We start from the raw sequence: 18,746 nt of genomic DNA, 5'->3' as shown, positions 1-18,746 counted from the left end.
CCACTCAATGGAAATGAGACCAAAATAGCTCATCTAATGAAGTGCTGGGGTCAGAGATTTAAACCCAAACAAGCAGAACAATTCCAAGTGAAAGACTAAAAACCCATCTTGGCCGCCTGCTGAGCCCTGGTGAGCATGAACTCCGAACAGTAGGGAGCCTCTTGAGCAGGCTGTGTCACAAAACCCAGGGGCAGAGGCAGCCTCGAGACCGCAGTTGCCGAAGATGGAAATAACACATACCGAGAACCCTCAGGCCTTTATGGAGCACTTCGCTGCTAAGGGAGTAAAAATTGCATCATCTCCTGCTCCATTTACTGGTTTTCAGTCGGTAATGAGTCTGGAGCCACCGGAGGAATGAGCCAGGGCTGCTTGGGCGGGCAGCCTTCCTGCCCTGTTCCCTAAGCTGTGAGCCCTGAGCCCTAACAGACTGCAGGGGGGAGGTGGGAATGGGGTAGATTCAGGAGCGCCTGGGACTGCAATCCCTGCAAAGCCAGGAGACACCTTCCTTCAGAGGAACTCCAGGGACACAGGTCACCAGTTCTGTGTGGCCCACCAACTTCCACGAAAGGCATGAAGTGAACTTGGCCTATGGCGAGGGATGCGGCCCCCTCTATGCTCTTGTGCCCACATATTAGTCTGAGTGCAAGTTCCACGTGGTTACCAAATAAATGCTGCCTGATAAGGATTGGCTAGAGAGGCTGCACCAGGATTAGGAAATCTCTGCCTGATGCTCCGCAAGATAGCGGCCATTCTCCGGGGACAGGTGTGCTGTGGTCCTTTTCTGCTCTCATCCCCGTTGCAGCCACACGGGTTGTGAGCGAGAGTTTCTTTATACTAATGAACTTTCTGGTACAGACAAGGCCGATATTGTAACCCTGGTTCATCGGAATTAGTCTACACAGAGGTACGGACGTTTGTGGAAGAGACTGGATGTAGTTTTCCTCTAAACATTTGTTTCTCACTCTCTTTTCTTCCTTTGCCCCAAATCCTTGTCTCATATCTCATTTAGGCAATGTCAACAGACATTTCACCTTTTCTCCCAACGCCGGGTCCAACATCACACACCTGCTCCTTGCAACTCGCTTTGACTATCCTGGTGGGCTTGACAAGATCTGGGACTACAAGCTACTTGTCTATATAACTGATGACAACTTGCTGTCTGGCAGGAAGAAAGCTGAGGCCCTGGTTGAAACAGGGACAGTGACACTGAGTATTAGCATCATTCCTCCCCCAACCACGATTGTCACCACGACCCCCAGGGTAAGGATTTGGGGACCTGCACTCCTCAGTTAGACCCTTGTGATTAATGTCAATGGAGCCCTTGGACCCAGGAGAAATATGTGGGTTGGCTGAACAGAGTTGAGGTGTTTGGATGTTGCCAGAAATGGCACCCAGGGGCTAAATTGGAGTAGTCACTGTGGGTAAATAGAGATCTGGGTGAAACCTGAGTCTTGTAGAGCCACTAACTTTTCCTCTCCTGCTAAATAAGGGTGTACACTTGTGTAGATACTTGTGCTAGGTCAGGTGCCGGCCTGCTGTGGCACAGGAGACAATTTTCATGGGCATGTGGCTAGTTGCTACCTTCACAAGCCCTTCTCTGCTTGCTCTTAAGGGCCATGAAGTCTGTGTATGAGAGCAGGTAGCTGCCAGGTGCTCTTCTCCACTTCTTTTGAAGAGTTATCATGCACCGATCTGTACCCTACTCCCCATCTCCACTCCATCAAAATTCATGCATTCAATCTACAAGTATTGATCTAACACCTACGACAGTGATGGTGAACCTTTTGAGCTCGGCGTGTCAGCATTTTGAAAAACCCTAACTTAACTCTGGTGCCATGTCACATATAGAAATTTTTTGATATTTGCAACCATAGTAAAACAAAGATTTCTATTTTTGATATTTATTTTATATATTTAAATGCCATTTAACAAAGAAAAATCAACCAAAAAAATGAGTTCGCGTGTCAGAGGTTCGCCATCACTGACCTACGATATGCCATTCATTTTGCTGCACAAGCCCAACCTGATCTCTGCTGTCATGGAACTTATAATCTGGGTCGGTTGCTCTCCAGTGTGGTCCCTGACCAGCAGCATCTGCATCGCCGGGACATGTGCTAGAAATGCACATTCCCAGGCCCATTCCAGAATATTAGAGTTGTACCTCACCCAACCGTGGTCATCACGACAACCTCACGGAAAGCACGTTGGAACCTGGAATCCCCAGACCTAGTAGATCAGAGACTCTGGGGCTGGGGCCCAGCAATCTGTGTTTTTAAACTCTGGGATTCTCATGGGCGCTAAAGTTTGAGAGCCACTGTTTTAAAGGGGGAGACATTACAAATACATGCAATTTAATAAAGGTATGCAATTTAGTAAAATACAGTGGGGCCTTGACTTACGAGTGTCCCGAATAACGAGTTTTTTGAGATACGAGCCGTCTCTCGGCCGATTTTTTGCTTTGAGTTGCGAGCTAAAATTCAGGTTACAAGCCAGCTTCAGATACCCCACCGCTAGTTGGCGCAGCGAACGTCACAGTGAACGCCACAACATCAGCCCAGCATCACGTGTCTCACTCGTTCACTTTTTGATTTGACATACGAGTAATTTGAGTTATGAGCTCCGTCATGGAACGAATTAAACTCGTAAGTCAAGGCCCCACTGGAACTACAGATTGTGACAAATGGTAGGAAGAAAAATAAGCAGGCGCTGAAAGAGAACCAGTGTGACGAAGGGAGGGAGAGTCTGGACTCTGACAACAGGACCCTCTCCCCCCGCGCAGTGGAGGAACCGACTTATATTTGTGCTGACTCTTTTGTCCCCTTTCCTTCTGTTCCCAGTAAAAGCCACGCGCTTGGTCGGCAGGCCCATACGTGTAGTCTGCCAAAGGAATGGCAATCAAAACCTTAGAAAATCATCTATGACACATGGTCAAACTTTGCCTCTCAGAGTCTTACCAAGAGTGGGTTAATGTTCATTTGCCAGATGCTTGAGTCAGTATCACCCCAGTGAATGGAGGCGTAAGGTAACCTTAAGGGTTTTCCATTGTAGTCGGAGCCAGTAAGCTCCGAGTGAGGAATTGCCGCCTTCCTGGGGCTTACAGCATGACCCAGTTGTGGCATCCGCACTCCTGAGATCCCCATGGCTTGTTTGTCTGTCTCCCACTCTAAGAAGCAAGCGCTGAGCTGGAGGTTTCACTGTGATATCAGCCCACTCACCTGGCAGCTTGTAGTGAGTGAACACCAACAAACCTACCAAAGTGTCACAAAAAACAACTTTCGTGGCTCATGCCTTCCCAGCGAGAGACAACGGCGCTATTAGTCCCTGAGCTATGCCATTTGGGGGCAGGGAAAAAAGCCAATGGCATTTTTAGCTTTTGGGAAGGGGAAGAAAGACAGAGAATAAAATCAGGCTTAGAGCTGCTTTCCAGTTCCCTAAATTTTCTGTGTTTTGATCTAATGGGTTTCTGGAAAGACTATAAATAGGGCGATGGGTTGAAGCAACAAGAACTATGCACACAAAGATGTCCCATTTATAGAACAAGAACAAAGAGTGAAATAAACACTCAACATGGGGGAGTGCTGATTTCAGGAATGCCACCACCCTCCACTCCCCCTCCCCCTTCTCTGTCCTTCAAGCCCAGGATCACCTACCAGATCCGGAGGGAAAACGTGTATTCTCCATCGGCGTGGTATGTGCCTTTCGTCATCACGCTGGGCTCCATACTGCTTCTGGTTCTCCTGGTGGCTCTGATCGTCCAGTTGGCCAAAGCCATCCACAGGCACTGTCCCTGCAAGATTGGGAAGCACAAGAAACCTCTGTAAGTTGCCAGTGGGCTGGGCCCTTCCCACAACTTCCTCTGGGACACTGTTTCCAGTGATTTCAGGCGAAGGAAAGATAGAGAATTAGAATTTCTTTACAGGGTAGAGAGGGTGCCTGGTGTGAAGGAAGAAAAAGGACACTTGGGGAGAGAATCCTAGCTGCCCTTAGTCACGGTGTACCCTCTTCCTCACCTGCTGGGTCAGGAGACGCTTCCTTTGGTTTTCCTGGGCACCTGCCCTGTCCTTGATGTGTTCTCAAAGAAATTGGGTTTCAACCCCTGGGTGACTTGCCCTGGATACATGCTTCAGAAAAAAAGCCCAACTGTGAGCAGTGTTAGATATGCTGTGCTCATCTTTGCAAAATATTTAAAGGATGGAATAGAATTAGAAAAACTGATAAGGAAATTAAGCTGATTTCCTTATCAAACCAAAAACTGATAAGGAAAATAATCATTGTTCTTTTACACATGGCCCTGATCTCTCATGCTCTAGGGCTGCAAATACAGACCTGTTTCCTCTCCCTCCTACTATCCGCTAACACGCCTCTAATTGCAACATCCTGCAGGGTCTCTTTTACTGGCCAAGTGAGGTATGAGAGTGAAGAGAAGAGACCACTAGACTGTTATAAGCTTCCCCCAGATACAGTTTCTTGAGTTTCAGAAGCTCTTACAATTAGAATGGGCTTTGGCGTTAGATAAGGCCTGGGTTCAAATCTTAGCTCTACCATTTTCTAGGTACATGGCTTTGGGCAAGTGGCAGCTGTGTCCTTTTTTGAAAACTAAACAATTAAATGAGCAAATGCAAAGATAGCACTTAGTACTGCTCCTGATATAAATGCTTTGATACACTGGTTTTTTTTTTTTTTAAGCTTGTTGTATTATTTTTCATGGCTCATTGAGCTCAGGATTCTAAATTCCCAATTTAGCAATAAGCCCAAGAATCTTATGGTGTTGGAACTTGAGTTTTAGAATTTCTCACTGGCAAAAGGAAGGGGTGATGAGACTCATGTGCCATTTAAAGGTATTTTGAAGACTAACTAGTACTGTCAAATAATCTAAAATATATGGATGAGAGACTCAGAATAAAACTATAAGGCATTAGCATAAAGATGTGCTTTGCATTTTTGCCATATTTATTGGGGAAGTTGCTATTGGCAACCTTGACTTCAAGGTAAGAAATCCTTTAGCATCTGCTGAAATTAAAAAGGCATTTTTGTTTGGACTCTACTCACAAATTGATTTGGGGAAAAAAATAAATTGGCTCCAAAAAGTGATGCTTAAACTTGTAAGGATGGTAGTGGGATTTGAGCAGAAGTTCGTAAAGCAAGTCAGTTATCCAAATTGCTGCAACTCACAAGCAATTTATGGTTAAAGTTCAGTATGCCGAAACCGGTTTGGCTCAGTGGATGGAGCGTCGGCCTGTGGACTGGGGGGTCCCGGGTTCCATTCCGGTCAAGGGCATGTGACTGGGTTGCAGGCGCATCCCCAGTGGGGGGTGTGCAGGAGGCAGCTGATCGATGTTTCTAACTCTCTATCTCTCTCCCTTCCTCTCTGTGAAAAATCAATAAAATATATTTAAAAAAAAAAAGTTCAGTATGCACCTTGTACCTGTTTGCTTTAACTTACATTCTAAATATTAGTCATTTTCAACATGGTTGACTTAAAAAAAAAACTCGTTAGTAATTCAGACTCAGACCTGCTCTCTCTGGAAATTAGTTATACCACGTGGCAGCCAACATTTGTTCAATAGCAAAATAGAATAAAATCAGAGAATCCAAGGTTATCAGGGAAAGGGTCTTAGAGTCCAAGGCCAGCTTTTTATGTTACCAGAAACCAAAGTTTAGCTGTCAGCCCTTGAACCGTCCCGCTGTGAGCTAAGCCTTCTGCTCAGTTAGCTACTGGGGAGAAAAATGGGGCAGGAAGAATTGCCGGTCAGTCTGATTGGGGTTGTTAAGCCTCATCCAGTAGTCAGAGAAGATATTTTCCCTGAAGTTCTATAAGGCAATAATTTTCAAACTTATCAAACTCTCAGAACCTCCTTAACCCCAAACCAATAGTGATGGAGCTGCTCTGTTTGGAGCAGGGGTGGGAGCCCAGCCTTCAATTTAGTCCCCATCCCTGGCCCCTTTCAATCAACTCCTGAATCCCAGGGAACACAGTTGCCCAAAGGGCAACATGTTGTGAGTGTACGAGTATAGAATGCTCTCAGGTTAATTCTTATCCATCCCTTTTCTCCCCCCTAGGATGAAGAAAGGAGGTATGTACGGTGCCTATTCCCTTTGTTGCTGTTATCATCATCATCATCATCATCATCATCATCATCATTTTTGCTGTTTCTGTCGTAGTACATGAAAGGGTTCCAACTTGGCATAGAATCAGGATGTAATCTGTCTTGGTGGGTTTTTAGCCTCATCATCCACGGGTGGAATGAAACTGAGGTCAGGCGTAGCTGGAGAAAAGTAAGGTCAGGATACACGGTGCCGTTGGCCCACTCGAGTCACTCATTTTGGTCCCGCCTGTTCCCTACCCAGAGTCACTTCTAATCAGCTCAACCTAAGCACCTAGAGGTCCGTTCCCCACTGGGTGGGACAGGATCGAAGAATTCTCTGTGGGTTAAATACAGACAGTATCTACTCTCTGCTGACCCCTCCTGAGGACAGCTAGTGCTCTGTACTGGACAGATGCCTCTTTTTAAAGCACAAATGATACTTTATTCTGAGATTGTAATGGATTTTATTATTTCCCAAGTTATTTAGGTCAGGCTAGTTAAAAGGGGGGCTGGTGCAGTCATATGGGCTGGGAGAACGGAATGATTTCAGGGACGTTGGTGAGTTGAGCAAAGTCGATCTGACCAACTCTAAGCTAAGGAGATGTCACCACCTGGTCCCAAAAGTTGTTGCTTCAAGGAGAACCCAGGCCATGGGGAGACAGGACAAAAAATTGGAAAATGTGTTTTTAAAAATGATTGCTTTAATCACTCCAATCATAGGTATGTGTGTTTGACATGCACATGGCACATCTAAGCAGGATTAGAAATTTAATTATAATGGTTATTAATCATATCACATGGGATGATTTACATAAATGAGATTTTCACAAATGGTTTCCCACCCTAGTTCCTTTTTTAAAAGAGCACAGGGAATGGATACAAGGAATCCCCACATTATGAACAAATATATCAACTCTCTTTTTCTTTCTTACCTATAACTTATTTAAAACTAAATTCCATTTAAAAACTAATTTCCTAGGTCCAATAATAATAATAAGCTGGAAAAAGAGCAAAAAAAGTTTTTTGTTTTGTTTTTTAATTCTATGTATTGTGTGTTTTGTGTGTGTGTATGTGTGTGTGTGTGTGTGTGTGTGTGTGTGTGTGTGTGTTTCTGAGGAGATGGAAAGCCATCAGCAAACATGTCTACAGAGAAAATTTTTTTGCCGTGTCTGCCATTCTGATTTCAAAGCCTGTTTAAGAGAAATCCCATGTGGAGGTAGAATTTTAAGGTCAATTTAGTGTCCAAAAAGCTTAACTTCTGTCTGTTCTATTCCCTGCAGAAATGAAGAAAACAAAAAGAGAAGTTGTGGTGGTAAGCTCGGCTGGCCCCGGGGCACCTGGCTTGGGTGGAGGGTTGTGGGGGGATCCCGTCCCCCTCCCAGGCAGGCCCTGCCTCAGCCTCAGGGGGGTGTTTATCATTCAGGGAGATGCTTGTATTTGGCCACTGGAACAGATTGCTGTGTGACGTGCTCCTGGTAGAATTTGTTCCCTCCACTGAACATGTCTGCTGATATATTTGCAGAAGAACTGGATTTCATAAATATTGAATAGTGGTGTTTATTATCTACACCAGCTCTCCAGGAGAGTGAGTTGGGGGAGAGGAGCTTAAAGACCAGAATTTAAGCTTTAGCCTTCAATAGGATTTCTTTCCTTTGCCCTTCCATAACCTTGAGGAAAAATGGATAAAGTGCCGTTCTTGGGTCTAGGATTGGCTCTGCCTACTTAGACATATGATCTTGCAGACTCCCTCAGCCTCCTTTTAAAAATATATATTTTTATTGATTTTGTTTTGGAGAGAAAAGAAGGGAGAGGGAGAGAAACATTTATGTGAGAGTGGAACATTGATCAGCTGCCTCCCGTACACCCCCCACGGGGATTGAGCCACAACCCTGGCATGTGCCCTAATCAGGAATCGAACCTTTTGGTGCATGGGACGACGCCCAACCAATTGAGCCACACTGGCCAGGGCTCCCTCAGCCTCCTTAAGCTTTAGATTCCTCATTTGTGAAATGGGAGTGAGGATGCCTGCCCTGAGAGAACAGGTGGGGAGATATTTTGGAAAATGTTAAGAGTCACACAAATGCCAAGTGTGATAGCCGGAGCGTTACTCCCCCGTATTGGAAGCCTTGTTTTTCTTTTACTGAGTGATGACACTTGAAGAAGACACCCCCCCAACACACACGTCCCCCAACCTCTAATGATAAGACTTTGTTATGATCCCAGACCCATAACTTTGGGGAATGATGAGCACAGCCAGGAGGACAATTCAGTGCCCTGGAATTTTTGCTTCAGGCTCATCAGCGAAGTATTTATCTGGGTCGGTCTTTATACAAACAAGAAGAAGAAGTGATCTCTTGCTTCCAGGTCTTATTGTCTAAGGCAAGTACCCTTCATTCGGAGACTGCCTCAGACTTATGTAATATTAAATTAATCAATTAAATAAATAAATCTCCATGACCATAAAAAGCGGGCTGCTGAGCTGATCAAATCGATGAAACCCATCCAGTCTCCATTTCCTCTCTCTTCAGTGCTGGGGAGCTGTGGACAAGTGAGTAGGTGGTGGCTTCAGTGATAAATACTGGGGTTGGAGGGCCCACTAAACTCCGAACGCAGTCCTCATCAGCATGCCAAAGAATGGCACCTTGGAGGACATCATGTGAGGGAAGAGGGTGTTTCAATGGGGTCGGAGGTCAGGTCCTAGAGCAGTGGTTCTCAACCTTCTGGCCCTTTAAATACAGTTCCTCATGTTGTGACCCAACCATAAAATTATTTTCGTTGCTACTTCATAACTGTAATGTTGCTACTGTGATGAATCGTAATATAAAGATCTGATATGCAGGATGGTCTTAGGCGATCCCTGTGAAAGGGTCGTTCCACCGCCAAAGGGGTCGCGACCCACAGGTTGAGAACCACTGTCCTAGAGGATGGCACAGAGTACGGATCAGGGGGAGAAAAGGATATGGAGCACAGGGCGGAGGTAAGGCAGGCCAAGCCCTGATGCAACGCTGCACTGACCTAAGGGACACAGCCAGAGCCCAGGGTGGCAGCACATGGGTGCTCATCTGTGCCTGCCTTCCACGTCTGCCCGACAGTGGGCTTAGGCAATGCAGATCTTAGCCGGTGTTTGTGGCATTTCTGCTCTTTCTTCTATGCAGCTTAGATACCTTTTACTCAGGATGCTTTCCTCCCCCCGAGTCTGGGTTAAATGTCCTCCTCCCACTCCCACCTGCACCCCCATAGCTTCCTCTATCCCCGCCTCATAGAGCCCTTATCACTCTGTATGGTAGCGCCTGTATGTCAGTGGCTTCCCCTGGATCGCAAGCTCTGTGCGGGCAGTAACCACTCCTGCCTGTTCACTGCTGTGTCCCCAGCATCTAGCACGGTGCCCATCGAGTAAATAAGCGCCCGGAAGGCCCTGGGTAAGAACCTGAGGCTGTGAGGATGCGTGGCCTTGCCTGGGAGGAGGATTGTGCTTGAAACTGTGTGAGGTTGTGCTGGAAGCTGTCTCTCTTCTCTCCTTAGGACACAATCCGGCTGAGCACGGTCTTTGACGGTGAAGCCACAGACCCAGGTAACTAAGTGGCCGTCCCACCCATTAGAGTGTCTTGCATATTCCAGGCTGGTAGAGCCTGGTCCAATTTCATGCCCTTAACTCCGTTTTGATCCGTTTGGTCAGCTCTACAGCGCTGGCCCTTCTAGGCTGCAGTACTGAGTGAGACCAGCTCGGAGCTGAGCTGCTTGCAGACACGTGATCCTGTGTGAGGCCTCAGAGGGTTTCCACCTCCAGGCTCCTACTCAAGGACCTTGCCACAGTCTAGCCTCCCTTTCTAAATCACAAACCAAGTCAAGGAACTGGTGAACCCAAGAACCCACAATTTTTCCCCCCTGCTCATTGGGATTGAGCCTCCATCCCTGATCCTTTCTGATGCTTCCAACGCCATCCTATTTGGTAGTGAGAGATACGGAGAAATGGGAAGGATGGCTTCTTTTTTTTTCCTAGACCAGGGCCAAGAATTTCTTCTTGGTTGGCAAGATAAACAGAGGTAAAGCTGGCCTCCAGAGCTCTCCTCACCCCCATGAAATCAGCTCCAAATTTAGCTCCTTTACACACATCCTTCCACTTACAAAGGCTCAATTATAGACATGAATACAGGGAAGGAAACCAAATTCAGGAGGCAAGTGTGTTGGCTCCCTGCCATGCTCACATGCAAAGGGCCCGGTCGTCCTCGGAAGGAGGATGGCTCCTCTCCAGGACAGGCTGCTGCCGCTGCTGCTGGAATTAAATTTCCCTCTATTATTAGGTACTTGTTACCATAATGTGCCCACATTAGCATAAGTGCTGGTGGCTCCTCAGCGGAGAGGCCACTCGCGCTGCATGGAGATGGCAGGAGCAGGGGCTCGCCTGAAGCTCCGAGGGAGAGGCCGGGGGAGCCAGGGCCTTCGCTCTGCATTTGTGTGTGTGAAGCAGGAAGAAGGAAGAAGTGAGCCAACCGGACACATGTGAGCAGACACGTCCATTAGCGTCTGCTGGCTCCGACACGATAAAAATGGCTCCCCTGCTTCATCTCCACGGGGGCCAGGTTGGTGTGTCTGTGTCCACAAACCTCTGCTCCCCTAACATAAATACCAGTCGAAGTCTTCTCCTCCTCCCCTGGGGAATGCCTTGTAATAGCAGGCATTCAGGGGTCTTTTCAAAACAAACCAGAATGAGATGGGTAACCCCATTAGAAAGTGAACCTAATTTGTCCGAAGCTCCCATGGAGTCCAGGTTTGTGTGGCCTCCTTCTCATCTTGCAACCGAGACGGCCTGAGAGTCCCCGGAACCTTCCTGTCCCCGGAGGCATAGTATTTGCTACCAGTGTGGTCCGAGCGGCGCAGCAGCCGCGGAAAGGGCAGCTGGTGAGGACTGATTGCACTGTTCACAAGCCTGCTTTCCGTCCCGGCGATGCTCAGATTCTCACCTTCTGGCATTCTTCCTCTGCTCCGGGGCTGGGCTGGACAGGGTGGAGATGGGGAGGAGAGAGTCGTTTGTTTACATGGTCATTGTATTTCCACCCCCAGTGACTGGTGCAAAATACGAATTCAACTCAAAAACTGGAGCCAGAAAGTGGAAAGGTTCCTTAATGCAAATGTCAAGTTGGAAAGAGTCCAGCCGGCAGGGAGCTGCTGCAAGCAGCGCTGTCTCCGCGGGAGGGACGGGGCCACCAAGGAGCACCGACGAGGAAGGAGATGGGCCGAGTGGCCAAGCACAGGCTGCGGATGCAGGCCCAGGTTCCAGAAACCACGATGGCAAGCCGGGCACCCCGAAGAACAGAGACCCCGCCCTCAAGAGCAGAGCTTCCCCCAAACCTCCGCCAGGGAAGTAAGTCGTGTGTGGTTGCTGGTCCCACAGAAGAGCAAGAGAGGACCCTCGGCGCTCTGAGGGACGCTGCCTCCCCCTAAATTCTCTGAGAGCCTATGAGGTGCCACGGGAGAAAAAATACGGCCTGAAGGGACTCGGAGACCCAGGGTCCCAAAGGGGATGTTTAAAACAGCACAAAAGGGTTTGATGGCCTAGTGGCCTTTTTCTGAGATGGCCCAGGAGAAAGTGGTCCCAGGTCTCTGTGCCTCTAACCAGCTGGACTGCTAACTTTTGGACATGGACTTATTATGTTTCGTCTTCCCATTGATTGCTAGGCAGCTCCATTCAGTCCGCCCCTAGGAAGAGCACAGAAATTTCTGATAGTAAAGCTGAGGACTAGCCACACTTCTGACTTCACCTTATTTTCCTGCCTTCCTTTTAGCATTACCCAGAATTCTTCATTTATAAATGCAGTTCAACACCATCCACCTTTGTAAGTCACCTTAAATCAGCGGTTCTCAACTTGTGGGTCGCGACCCCTTTGGGGGTCCAACGACCCTTTCACAGGGGTTGCCTAAGACCATCAGAAAACACATATATAATTACATATTGTTTTTGTGATTAATCACTATGCTTTAATTATGTTCAATTTGTAACAATGAAAATACATCCTGCATATCAGATTTTTACATTACGATTCATAACAGTAGCAAAATTACAGTTATGAAGTAGCAACGAAAATAATTCTATGATTGGGGGTCACCACAACATGAGGAACTGTATTAAAGGGTCACGGCATTAGGAAGGTTGAGAACCACTGCCTTAAATCTTTTTCAAAAGAAGCCATGCAGTGAAGAAGAAATGGGTGAATAAGTAGTGGGTTATTCTTCTGGGAAGAAGAAAACAGTAAACACCTACTTTTATTTTTTATTGAGGTACAACTTATATTAAATAAAGTGCCCAGACCTGAGGTATTCAGCTCGATAACAGACTCCTCCCGGAGTCATGATGATAAAGGAGGGTCTTTATTATCATAGATTAGTTTTGCTTATTTGAGTTTCAAATGAATGGCATTACACAGATGTGCCCTTTCCTGTCTGGCTTCGTTTGCTGAGTATAGCATGTCTGTGAGATTCATCCGTGTCGTACTGTAGGTCAGCAGTCCAGTTCTCCTCACTGTTGTGAAGGCTGCTGTGAGTGTTTCACTGTTGTAAACTCGTCCTGTGAACTTGCTCATGTGAGCACGAACATGTTTCTTGGGAGTATGTTCCTAGGCGTGGACATGCTCGAGCCATTGCTGGAATCTGCTGAGAATTCCAAAGTTGGTGGCTCCACTCTATACTTCCACCAGCAATGACTGAGAGTTCTGGCTGCCCTCCTTCCTTGTCAACACTTGGTGTTGTCAGTCCTTTTAATTTTAGCCATCCAGTTTAAAATTTTTCGTGAAATGAAGTCACTTTTTTTCTTAAAGCCACCCCCCCCCAAAAAAAAACAAAAACAAAAACCCACATGAACCTTGCAACCTCCCTACCCTGCTCCTCTCCTGCCTCCTCAGGTTGAGGGAGCCAGGAGTCGATTGGGGACACAGTGGGACGCTCTAGCTGACCCTGCAGCTAGGGTGAGCAGTGACCTGAAAATAAACCAGACCACGATGGGGTAGGAAATGGAACTTTTCAGCATGTGCCTCGTGGAGACTGAGCAATCTGTTTTACCTCCATGTCCTGTTTCCCCAGTGGCAGAGGCATCCGTCCAATACCCACAAGATAGGACCAGGCGAGAGTCTGTCAGAGCACCAGCCCCTGCCCAGTTTTGAGGACTCCCCACAGTGGCCGGTAGGGGGCACTCGAGATTCATCCTGCAAATGCAGAACTTCAGAGGGTGCCGCCGCTGGTTTATTGTGTGCCTGCATGCCAGTGTGACTTCTCAAGAAAAAGAAACATTTCAAAAAACGCCCTGACCTGGCCTAGCACAGGCAATGATTAATTAATAAGGGCTGGTTGCCAGGAAACTCCCTTGAATAGGTTTAAATTTTGCAAAAGAAGGCAGAGCTGTTCATTTGTGGAGGTTAAAGTGGGTGAAGTGGCCGATTACCCATTTAAGACTCTGAAAGTCTGTGGAGCCCTGAGTAAAACGCCTTCCTCAGAAGCTCTCAGCCTCAATGCAAATAGAATGAGGCTCGGAGAAGGCTGAAGGGGGACCTAATAACTGTTTATGAGCCCATTAAGGATGATTAGAAGGAGGGCGGTAAGCAGCTGTTCTCCTTTCTTCAGCGATGACAGGGCTGGAGGGAATTGTGCTTCTCGGCCAGGAGAAGAGATTTAAGCTCCGAGAGGGAGGGACTTCCCGGAGGCTGGGGGCTGCTTGAACACCTCACTTTCTTCCCTGGTGACGGGCAGGAAGAGCTTCCTGTCTTCCCTGCCCCAAGATGTGAACCCTGAGGAACTCCAGACGTGGGGTCAGGGGACCACCCGGAGCTTTGGCCAAGAGAAACCCTGCCTTTTCTTTTGCCCATTTGGGTACTTAATTAGTGGAAATCAGAAGTCTGAGGTCCAGGGTTGAGGCCATTGGTTTCTAACATTGACCAGGTTTGGGGAAAATAAAAGTGATCTGGCCCTGGCTGGGTGGGCTCAGTGAATAGAGCATCAGGCCTGTGGACTGAAGGGTCCCTGGTTTGATTCCAGTCAGAGGCACATGCCTGGGTTGTGGACTCGATCCCCAGTGGGGGGCGTGCGGGAGCAATGGTTGTCTCTCATCGTTGATGTTACTGTCTTTCTCTCCCTCTCCCCTTCTCTCTGAAATCAATAAAAAATATATATATAATTTTTTAAAAAGTGATCTGAATGAAATGAAGCCAGGGATCATTGCAGATCTTGTGAAATATTTCCTCCATTTCTTTCCCAAGGCCTTAGACACAAATGAATTTATTATAGCTAATTTTGACCTGTCTGATTTGGAGTCATTATGAAATTGGGGCAAAGACGTTCAGGGATTAGACCACAATTAGAGGGATCCCTAATTGTTGAGGGATTTAAAACCATGTGGTGAATTCTCGAGTTTGAGCTTTTCGTGTGCTCAATAGGAGGCGGAGACCAGGGACCACATCTCTGTCTGTGTTAAAAGCACGTGTGGCTCAGTAACAGAAACTGGGCAGTGACACACTCGCTCCTCAGAGCCCTCGTTCACATCTGTAGTTGTATCGTTTGCCTTTTTATGAAATGTGTTTTGTGATGGCTGAGAAAATTAAAGCAACAAAATGAGTGGATATGATAGAAAATGACTGCTATTCAAAGTTGGTGTTTCTCATCTCAGAGTTCATGTGCGTGTTTATTCCTCCCATTCGTTCAATAACTATTTATGGAGCATCTCCTGTGCACCAGGTGTAGACTCATAAGCAAACGCAGCAGCCCAGGCCCCTGCCCTTGAGGAGCTTACATTCTGTCTGCTATGGCTGAGTGCAGCCTGCTCACTCAAAGGTTCTATTTCCAGGTCCATTCTGGCTTATTTATTTCTTGGTTCTTTGAGTGTTCTATCTGAAAGGTAAATTAACCAAAACCAGGAATCTCCTTTCTGAAAGAACAGATAATTCAGAACCATTTACATATTTCTACAAACGTAATGGGTAGCCGTTGTCAGAAAATAGTTGAGATGCCCACGCGGGGCCCAGCCTTGGGTTATCAGGCTAGCATCCTGTTCATACACCTCCAGATGGCAGCTTGGAAGCAGGGAAGATGGATCCTGAGGTCAGTGAAACATTTGAGCTGGAGCTCAGGGAAAAGGTCAAACAGAGGTGAGAGAATTTGGGGGAAGACTCAGATCACTGAGACCCTCCTATGTGTCACCCGTATTGGGGCAAGGTGCGGCTCCTCTTCTGAGGGAATAATCCCACTGAGAAGAGAACAGGCTGATTGACAAAAGAACTAAATGAGTTTCACAGGTAGTGAGTGCTGGGCCAGACTCTGAACATACGATGGGAGACCTGAGACCTTAGAGAAGGATCTTAAAGGTAGAGATGAGTTCAAAGTGGGAGAGAAGAGAAACTTGGAGCAAAGGCTAAAGCATTCAAAATTCTGATCTTTAACCCATTTTCCACCAATACTTGTCCTGTGTACACTGGAGTGAATAACCACAACCCAATACAGAGCCTCCTGGGTATGTAGCAAGTACCCAGCAGACATTTGTAGAATCAGATTGAAATAAGCATGGGTGTAGTTGGTTTTCTACTCAGGTCATGTAGCAGTCACAGCTTTTCTAACCAGATCCAGACAAACATCATGATAATCAACAATAGGTACCAACTGCCTACTAGTACCAGGCATGGTTCTAGGCTCTGGGGATCCAGCAGTAAATAAAACAATGTTCTTAGTGTTTGCATCCTAATGAGAGATGAGACATTGAATATACAAATAGACAAGGGCCAGACCATATCTAGAAATAGAACTCTGACCTACAGCCTGCAGCAACCTGTCCAGGAGACCAACCCCCATTCCAGGAAGCTGAGCATCACTTCTGTAACAAGCAGCTCCAAGTGGCCAGAACTTAATTAATATAATTAAGAGCTTCCCTAATTTTTGTCTCTGCTTCCAACTTAGGATTGGCCAGTGAAAGCTAAATATGCACCCATAACCAATCACGCAGGGTGCCCTCTTCCTACTTACCCCACCTAAGGCTTCCCCATGCCAACAGCCTCCAATCCAGGCACACCGGAAGCCTTCCTTTTTTTCCACGATAAAGCTTTTCCATTCCTCTGCTCACCTCTGAGCCTCTGCTAAAATGCAAGTGACAGTGGCTGACTCCCTGGCTATAGTAAGCTATGAATAACTAGTCTTTGCTTTTTTCATATGGTTGTTCCTTGTTTATTTCTACAGGGATGATAGACAGATTGTGTGTGTGTGTGTGTGTGTGTGTGTGTGTGTGTGTTAATGGTGGTAAATGCTATTGAGAAAAGTGAACAGGGTCAGGGTGATGGAGGGTGGGGATGGCCATGGTAACTAGGGTGGTCAGGGAAGGCCCCCGTTAACTTGAGAGGGAAGCAGTGGAAGAGGGGAGAGAGCCATGCAGGTAACTGGGATGAACCTTCCAGCAGAGAGTCCAAGGCAAGGAGGAGCTGAGAATCAGTAGGAGGAACAGAGGGATGAGCCTATGGACCGGAGAAGATGACTCCAGGCAGGGGAAGTGGGTCAGTACCTGGGGATGGGGATGTGTGGTCATCACTTAGGGCCTTGGGAGCTGTTGTAAGGACTTTGACTTTTACTCTGAGTGTGGTGGGGAGTCATTGCAGGGTTTTGAGAAGAGGAGTGGCATAATTTGATTTATGTTTTAAAAGCATCTCTCTGGGCCCTGGCCAAGTAGCTCACTCAGTTGGTTAGGACATCATCCCAACAAAGCAATCCCCAATCAGGGCACAAACAAAAATCAACCAATGAGTGCATACGATACATGGGACAGCAAATCGATGTTTCTCTCTCTCTAAAAATTCAATTAATCAATTTAAAGAAATAAAAGTAAAAGCATCTATCTGATTGCTGACTTGAGATGGGGTAGGAAATGGAACTTTTACTTTTTTAGACTTCAGGGAGGCAGGGAACAGGGGTGGAAATAGAGAGACCAATTAGGCAGCTATTGGATTAATCTGGACACGAGATGGCAGTGGCTTGGTCCCGGGTGGCAGAGGTGGAGGATGGTGGACGCCGGTGCGTGAAAACCTTGCAGGACCTTCCAGAAGAAGTGCCCCAGCTGTAAGAGGAGTCCTGACTTCTCTTGGGCCCTATCCCTGAATTAGATAAAGGGGCCCTGCAGGGTTAGCGCCCCTCTCAGTGGAAGCTACCAGATACAGCTATTTCAGATCACACAGGCAGCTCTTCCTGAATGCCCCGTGCCTCCTCTGTGAGATCCACTGCTCTGGGGGACGGTGGTCAGGTGTGTGTTGGAGGAGTAAAGAGTAATGTTTTTGCCACACCGAACTTCCTGCCAAAACTCCAAACCGGCTTCAAAGAAACAGGCCTGACCGGTGTTTTCTAGGTCTGCATGCGGTGCCCTGCAGTGGGAAAGGGGGCAGGCACCCCATTCAACCTGAACGGTGCTTTAGATAAGCTCTCAATCTGAAGAAGTACAGCTCTGATTAAACGCCTTGCATCAGGAGATCTGCGTTGTATGAAAAATGGTTGCTTGTGACTCCCAAGAGAAGCTAAGTTCTTAGGAAACTCCGCAGCGGTTCTCAACCTGTGGGTCGAGACCCCTTTGGCGGTCGAACGACCCTTTCACAGGGGTCGGTCGCCTAAGACCATCCTGCATATCAGATATTTACATTACGATCATTAACAGTAGCAACATTACAGTTATGAAGTAGCAACGAAAATAATTTTATGGTTGGGTCACAACATGAGGAACTGTATTTAAAGGGCCAGAAGGTTGAGAACCACTACAGTATAAATGGAATAATGTGAACCAGTCATATAGGTTTGGCCATTTCCAACTGGATTACATAGAACAATGATAGGAATAAACAGGACCTGGCTTTCTGAGGCCTTCCATTCTAGTTCTTTTCCCTAGTCTGTCATATGTCTTGTAGAGATCACCAGTCTGTCCTGAGAATCAGTGTCTTTAAATATTGTTAAATATTTTTTAATTGCAAACTGTACTTATAGTACAGTTTGGTTGAAAGAATCAAGTAGAATGATATGCAGGAAAGCTTTTAAGAGCTCTGAAACACTATAGAGATGCAAGAAGCTATTATCACTAGAGTTATTTTAGAATAACTGAAACTACATCGAACTTGCATTTATTTCCCTACTCTCTTTGTACAGGTATAGGCTGTACTGTACAATTATCAGCTTCTTCTAGCATAACTCTCTAAAATTCCCTGCTGCATAAGGCAAGGATGAATTGTAATTTATTATACTTGGTTTTGTTCCTGAATTACTTTATACATATATATTCTTTCCTACCTGCAGGGGCCATATTTTCTTTGGCTTCTCCTTTTGTGTGGCTCCATCTGTACTTGGCAATGTTGTATTCAGAGGGTACTCTCTGTTAATTATTTTACAACTAGAAACTAAGAAGCTTATTGAATAGGTAAGAGGCCTAAGAAAAAAAGTCCCACACTTGTGTGGATATAGTAGGGTAAAGTAGAAACTGCTTCCAAAAGAAAATCTACTTCGAGTTTCTAGCTGTCCTCCAGTGCTGGATGGCTTCATAATGAAGTTTGAAAAAAATGGCAATTTCTAGTCAAGATAAATACTGATTTATGATTTTCTGTTGTCTTACTGTCCAGAAACAGAAAATTAGAATAAATGAAAAGCCCCCCCCCCCCCTCTCTCTCC

General features: G+C 46.5%; 1 protein-coding gene and 1 long non-coding RNA gene across 7 annotated transcripts in view; one reads left to right on the top strand and one right to left on the bottom strand.

The window, feature by feature from the left end:
- Positions 1-3,707, bottom strand: part of LOC106725521 — a 17,379-nt gene extending 13,672 nt beyond the window's left edge. Inside the window, exon 1 of the long non-coding RNA XR_001361404.1 lies at positions 3,651-3,707. This is a non-coding gene — a long non-coding RNA (uncharacterized LOC106725521). The remainder of the gene's footprint in view (positions 1-3,650) is intronic.
- Positions 1-18,746, top strand: part of CDHR3 (cadherin-related family member 3) — a 120,073-nt gene that overhangs the window by 91,584 nt on the left and 9,743 nt on the right. For 4 of the 6 annotated variants that reach the window (XM_014536933.1, XM_014536932.1, XM_014536934.1 and 1 more), the window contains 6 exons: positions 1,010-1,260; positions 3,636-3,817; positions 6,061-6,074; positions 7,367-7,398; positions 9,609-9,657; positions 11,148-11,448. In XM_014536933.1, the coding sequence (XP_014392419.1) occupies positions 1,010-1,260; positions 3,636-3,817; positions 6,061-6,074; positions 7,367-7,398; positions 9,609-9,657; positions 11,148-11,448 (829 nt within the window). Of the gene's footprint in view, positions 1-1,009; positions 1,261-3,635; positions 3,818-6,060; positions 6,075-7,366; positions 7,399-9,608; positions 9,658-11,147; positions 11,912-18,746 lie in introns of those variants that run through there. The other 2 variants (XM_005862874.2, XM_014536931.1) reach the window with 1 other exon arrangement.

This window comes from Myotis brandtii, unplaced genomic scaffold (assembly GCF_000412655.1).
Source record: "Myotis brandtii unplaced genomic scaffold, ASM41265v1 scaffold17, whole genome shotgun sequence".
Taxonomy (NCBI): domain Eukaryota; kingdom Metazoa; phylum Chordata; class Mammalia; order Chiroptera; family Vespertilionidae; genus Myotis; species Myotis brandtii.
Note: the sequence above shows the minus strand (reverse complement) of the source record. Positions and strands in the feature narration are given on the sequence as shown.